The 6,690-nt window shown below is 36.2% G+C and overlaps 1 protein-coding gene across 1 annotated transcript; it reads right to left on the bottom strand.

Annotated features, from left to right (window-relative positions):
• Positions 1 to 522: 522 nt before the first annotated feature.
• Positions 523 to 3,448, bottom strand: LOC121117923 (uncharacterized). Its single transcript, XM_040712449.2, has one exon. It carries the CDS (start codon positions 3,166 to 3,168, stop codon positions 1,564 to 1,566), a length of 1,605 nt encoding a protein of 534 aa, XP_040568383.1. The 5' UTR covers positions 3,169 to 3,448; the 3' UTR covers positions 523 to 1,563.
• Positions 3,449 to 6,690: the final 3,242 nt, after the last annotated feature.

Here is a 6,690-nt window from a genome sequence, read left to right as displayed (position 1 = left end):
ATATAAATGTTATCCGGATTTGAGTTAGTTTTTTGATATAGGTATAGGTACAATAATACTAGCTACTTTTGTTATTAGCTTAGGGCTTGAGTCAACAATGATGATACTTGAAAAAAGAAAGAAAGAAAGAAAAAAAGAAAATGACTAATAAGCAATATACACAAACGTATTTTGTGTGTACTTAAGAAACGTAAAATTCACAACTTGTAAGTTGTGTAGTAAGTATAAGCTAACAACAGATGGATATTTTAGCACAGATGTGTGCTTTACTCATGTTTATTCTATTTTATATAGAGAAAAAAAACCCTACTTTAAATTTTAAACACTAGGTCATAGGTTTTTTACGCAATTAATAGAATGCGACACATCACATTGGTATTGACGTTTTATTTCCAGGAAAAAATACAAAGATTTTTTTTTAAAAATTGGGGGAAAAGTTCTAGATAATGATATTATACACGGCGAAAAGAGAAAATGAATTAGTTAGTTGTATGCTAGCCCAGAAAGAATTTTGATCTGTTATAATATATAGATATATATTTTGATACAAATAATATGTAATAAAAGTTAAGAGATTTACAATAGTAGTAATAATAAGTATGTTTTAAATAGAAATAAATTTCCGTTAAACAACGAACGATAAAAAAAGAAAAGAACAGAAAAAGTTGAGTGTACAAATAATATGTACATACATACATGGATAGAGGAATTTATATATATATATATATATGAACTGAAACTTCGGCAAAGACCGTTGTGTTTAAGCGCGCGCTTTCTTTGAGGGAGGGGGCGGAGTCTAATGGTAGTTGCTGTAGTAGTTAGTACATAGTGTTACTTGTACGATAAGAGTCTCTCTCGTTCTTTTTTTCTCTCTCCATAGAGCTTTCGACTGTGGACCTCAATCTGTAGTTGACGTTAGAAAATACACACAAACTTATATATATATTATAAAAAAAGAAGTAGAAAATGAAGCGGGATTGATTCACTCGTCGTAGATGATGGAATTTAGTTCTGTACTTTACTTATTATAATTCATTTTCTCTTCTTGCTGCTGTGCTGCCTGCCTTCTGCTTAGGCTTGAGGAATCTATCAATTTCCTTCTTCTTTGAGCTAGATATACAAGAGCATTGATTGTGAATGCAATTTTCAAGCCTCCTACTGCTGTTGTTGCTAAAAACAAGAGCTAACATCTAGGGCACACACACACAAACCATTTTGTATAAATTATGTATTCATGATCCATCCGTATTTACAAAATAATTAATAGAAATGAAATAAAGACTGAATGTAAATAATGAGACACGTATCAGATGATAACAAAAGGGGCTTCATTTGGTTTGGATCATTTTAATCCAACCATATCTGATCATCATCTGAAGGAAGCAAATGTTCTGAGCCAGCCAAAAAGATGGTACTTGTATTATGCATTCGTAGTTGTTTGTTTTTTAGTATCTTTTTTTTTTTTTGCTCAGAAGGGTTTTTGCTTTGGTTTGATTCAAATATTATAGACCCACAAACAATGAGTGTTCAGACTCTATTGCCATAGGATGCTGAAGAGTGTAGTCAGATGTTGGACTGAACAGAGCTAGAGACGGGATGAGGGTGATGCACGGGATATAGGCTTGGTGGATAGTACATGTTCTCAGCAGAAGGTATGGAGGAAGCTGCGGAGAATCCATTAGCCGCATAATCGTAGTGATGTGACTCTACCTTGTGCTCTGGAAGAAAGCGATTGATGGAGAAGGGATTAGAAGAGACGGCACTGCCTGTGAAAGACATGGAGTGAGGATCCCCTTTTCCGACAGCCCCAATGAGACCTCCACCCATCATGAGACCACCAGCATTGTTCATGTCTGAGGGTAAGGGTGGAGGAATAATGTAGCGTCCATCTCCACCATGATGAAGAGCAGCAGACCCTTCCCCATGATGAAGGGGCTCATATTTGGAGGAGCCATGCCCTTGTTGAGGTGTGGCGACTGGGAGAACGAGGTGATGATGGTGGTGATGGGGAATTCCGTCCTCCCCTGAGTTGTTATCTCCACTGTTCAACTTACCCCCGTTTCCTCCGCCGCTAAAGTGATGGTGATGATGAACTTGGTTTTGACCATGAGAACTGAGTTGTTGGGCTGCATTGCTCTTATTGTCCTCTTCTGAAGGGCTGTGATTATGCATACTCACCGCTGCTGCAGCCGCAGCCGCAGCAGCTGCACTATAGTCTCTATGGTGAGAATGTGGATGATGGGGATGATGTAAATAGTCTTGGTGGTGGTGTGAATGTGGATTATTCATCATGGAAGAAGGAGATTCTTTCTTCGTTTCAATTTCATGACGCTGTTGGTGCCCCTGCTGTCCTTGCTGCTTCCCATTGCCCCCTCCACGACCGAGGGAGTCCTTTTTCAGAGGGATGCGATCATCCTTCTTGGGACATTTGAAGCGTTTTTGTCTCCTTAGATAACAGCCGTTCTCAAACATGTTTCCAGAGTTGGGATGAAGTGACCAAAAGGATCCCTTTCCGGGTTTATCCGGAGTTCGAGGTACTTTGACGAAGCAATCATTAAAGGAGAGGGAGTGTCGAATGGAGTTTTGCCACCGCTGCTGGTTCTGCCGATAGAAGGGAAATAAGTCCATAATGAATTGGTAAATCTCCGATAGGGTTAACATCTTGGACGTTGAATTCTGAATCGCCATCGTAATTAGGCTAATATAGGAATAGGGAGGTTTGGCATGGGTATAGCTTCTCCGATAGTTTTTGGCTGCTGTCGCCGAGGAAGAAGAGGAGGAATTCGAAGAGGATGAATTATTGTTGTTGTTGCTGTTATTGGGAGTGGCACCAACACCATGAGAGCGATTCGTGTTGTTGTTGGAAGAGGAGGAAGAAGGAGATCCGCTTGGAGGGGGTGCACCATTCACTTCGGGGTGGAAGTAAGTAGGCTCTGCAGACGCAGCAACGGCAGCTGCGGCTGCTACCGCCGCGGCAGTGTTCATAGATCCACAGCCAAGTGGAGGTGAAAGTCCGGAGCCATAGCAATGGCTAGACATGTCCTGCTGTTGAGGTGAGGAAAAGGGGCCTGGATAGGCAGATGGACCAGTGGAAATTCCGCCACCTGCGGAACCATAGCCTCCGCCTCCCAGAGGAGAAGAGTCATCGTAAATCTTCTGCTGAAGCATATTAGTGATAATGATCAAATTCCAATATCCTCGAGAAGGAAAGAAGGGAAGAAGGCCTCGTTGTCAATCTCTACTCCAAAAACACGAACACGACGAACAGGAACGTCCGTCCTCTCTTCTTTTTTATTAGTTCGTATTAATCAAACACACATAGAAATAAGTCGTACATCCATAGGACAAACATTCATACATACATACACTTAGAACGACTATTATGTACAACTATTACTCTCTTAAACAAACATTAAACACACTCTGTTCAACTAACAATAATTATTTTCTAACAGAAAACTGTCAAAAAAAGAAAAGAAAAAGAAGTAGAGAAAACACAGGACCGTCCACCAAGGAAAAGAAACGGAAAAAAAGCACGCCTTTAAATTTACTTAAAGCTCCTCCTCCACCGTTTTTTTTATTATTATTCTTTCTTTAGAACAAGGAGTAGAATATATATATATATATATTATATAGAAGTTTTCAAAATTTGGGAAAAAAGAGAGTTTATAAAAAAAAAGATGACTATGATATTATCATTATTAGTAAGGGATTAAAATCTTTTAATTGAATTCAAAGATCTCTTTCTCTCTCTCTATGAATAAATATGCACACACAATTATGTGTTACATAGTATTAAAGTACTCTAATGGGGTTAACTATGTATGTATTTTCTTTCTTTAACTCAATATTTACCCTATGTCTATATATTTAAAGAAGAAGAAAAAAGAACAATATTTGCACTGAACACACACACAAGTATCTTTTATTTATATTTATAACAATATAAATAATACAAATAATAATATATTTGTATTTATTTTATGTCAAAAAGGAACTTGTTAGTTAGTGGAGTTGCCATAATTATTTGCGAAAAGGAAAGAGTCTTAATTAGTGCGAGTCCGAAAGGACAACGCCGATTTCCCCCCTTCCTTTAATTCTTTTTTCTTCCCATTTTATTCCTTTCTTCCCTCCCCTTACTCAGTTATCTTATCTTCTGTACTGTTTTACTCTAGTTAGGCTATTATTGACTAGTGGAGAAGGAGAGAGAAACTACTGGCTTCACTTAGGAATAAGGGTCAAAGATATAAACCAAGTAGCAAAACGTGTTTGTTAGCTTGAAAGGATTCCTTTGCTTATTTGCATCTATTTTTCGTGCAAGATGTCCTTTTAATATGATACAAGTAGAGAGGACGTTCCTTTCACATTTCTTCTCGTGACATTTGCTAATTTTATTCTCTTTGAAGAATTCACCTTACTATTAATTCAATGAAAAGAGGGAATTCGAGGAGGTTAGCTATAATTAGTAATATACATGCCCTATTCTACTAAAAAAAATGAACCCGGTACTTTCGCCTCAAACTATCAAAATACGAATTGCATAATTGTTTTCTATTGGAGAAATCATGAAATAATGTTCGTTCCACATAAAATTCTTGTTCGTTAATCCATTAGTCTTTTCTAATACGAATAATCCATCATATCTATAAATCATTAATAATGGCGTAGTGATTACCACTTTTCCCGTTCGAATCGTTATAAATATACCATAGTTTGATTAAAATTAAGAACCTCAATGTTTACACTTTTCTTATTTATATTTTAAGGCAAAATATCTTTGAAGCAAAAAAGTTGAAGGCTAAAGTACCTAGCACCGATCATATGATCTTTGTTTCGCAACTTGGTTTATATTTAGCTTCTGTACCTTCACTCACACAATAGCTGACTCTGGTTAGTTATTGAGTAATACTCAACCCCTCTAACAGACGAGTAATAGTGTCACACTTTGAACATATACTGATCAAGTGGTCTTCGTGACAAGAATATCAGCCCGACGCACATTTTTGACAGTGGTCTCAAGTTGACCTCCTCAGTATACTTAGACCATCTTAAGAATTTTATATACATTCAATACTCAATCCCTTGGCATGTTGCCAAAACTGTGATGCGTTACCTCAACAGCCAGTTCAACGTCGTTATCAAAGCTGATGAGTGGATCTCCAACAACCCAGACCTTCACCCATGTGATTTCAAGTTATGGTCGTAGCTAAGAAGGAAGGTAAACGAACATCCCACTAGCTCCTCAGGATCCTTCAATCTCTCTCTGAAGAGGGCTATGTCCTGCTTCAATAATAAAGATATGATAAAGGCCTCCTCGGCCTTTATGTTCCATTTATAGTTGGTGATCAATGCCGAGGGTAATCATATTGAGTGTACAACAGATAATTATACTGTTTAAACATCATATGTAATACATTTCCTCTTAAAATGCCATCTATTATTATTTTAACATTCTGGAAAATATTTGCTCGTATACGTCTGTCCACCCCTGTATGTATGTGTATCTTTGATGGAAGTTGTGGAGGATTCTAATACATTATTATATATGTATTCTCAGAGGAGTAAGCCGTCTAGAACTACCGCCATAGAGTTCCTTCCCAAGTTGTTTGCATTGTAGAAACATCTTCCCTTATATAAATATTTAATAATTTAATTATTTAAGACAACATTTGAGTAGCTTTTCTTTGTGGTTACATAATACGGAAGGATAATAATAGTGGAGAGGTAATCAAAATTCAATAATATGAGACCAAAGAGTAATAAGAGAAGTAACAAATGAGCAAATACCGCATAATAAACCCCTCTCTGCAAATAATATTTCAACTCTTCAATATTTACTAACTGCAAAAGTTACAATTTATAATAGTTTATTGTGTACATATTCATTAGAATAGGCTTTACATACATGCAAAGCAGTGAAAGTAGATTGTCATTACTGTGATTTACAACATATTATTTATAAAGGCATACATTAGCAATAGACCCTTCTTTTTGAAGTATTTACATGCATATACAAGTTTAATTAACCCGAATCCAAGTGAATATATATATTTGACTCCGACTTGAGTCAAACGATAAATTTGACTCAAGTCAATTAAAAAAAAAAATTTCTTTCAAAAATCCTTTTTTGATAAAAAAGACATAGTTTTTATTTCTTTTTCTTTTTTAAATAATTGCCTGTACATTGTAAGTTACTTATTAAACTAACTATATTTCTCATTTTGATAAGCAATATTTTGCAGTCTCGGTTCGAATTTGTCGGTTCCGGTTCTAGCAGTTATAGAAACGGAACCGATAAGGGCGGCCCAACCTTGGTTATATCAATTTAAAAAATCCTCTTGCATAAAATTTTTTATATATGATTCATTTTTTTTTTTTGGGGGAGGGGCGGAGGGGAATTTCAATTCCTCTAATAAAAGGTTACCCGTTCAAATTGAGTCTAAAAATTAACTCATAAAAGATTTTTATCTCTTCAAAAAAGAACTATTTGTCAATCTTGGTATTTCCTCAAAAAAATAATGCAGGCTACCCTGATGAAGTCACCACTACTATTTAATTTACCCGCCTCTCTTCCAAATACATTATTGGGCTCTGGTACTATAGCCATTTTAATCAAATCGCTTAACTATAGACTTGAGTCCCGCGGCTGGATTCATGAATGTTATTTTGAGTGAGATTAATCTTTCTTTT

This window comes from Lepeophtheirus salmonis, chromosome 5 (genome assembly GCF_016086655.4).
Source record: "Lepeophtheirus salmonis chromosome 5, UVic_Lsal_1.4, whole genome shotgun sequence".
NCBI lineage: Eukaryota > Metazoa > Arthropoda > Copepoda > Siphonostomatoida > Caligidae > Lepeophtheirus > Lepeophtheirus salmonis.
Note: the sequence above shows the minus strand (reverse complement) of the source record. Positions and strands in the feature narration are given on the sequence as shown.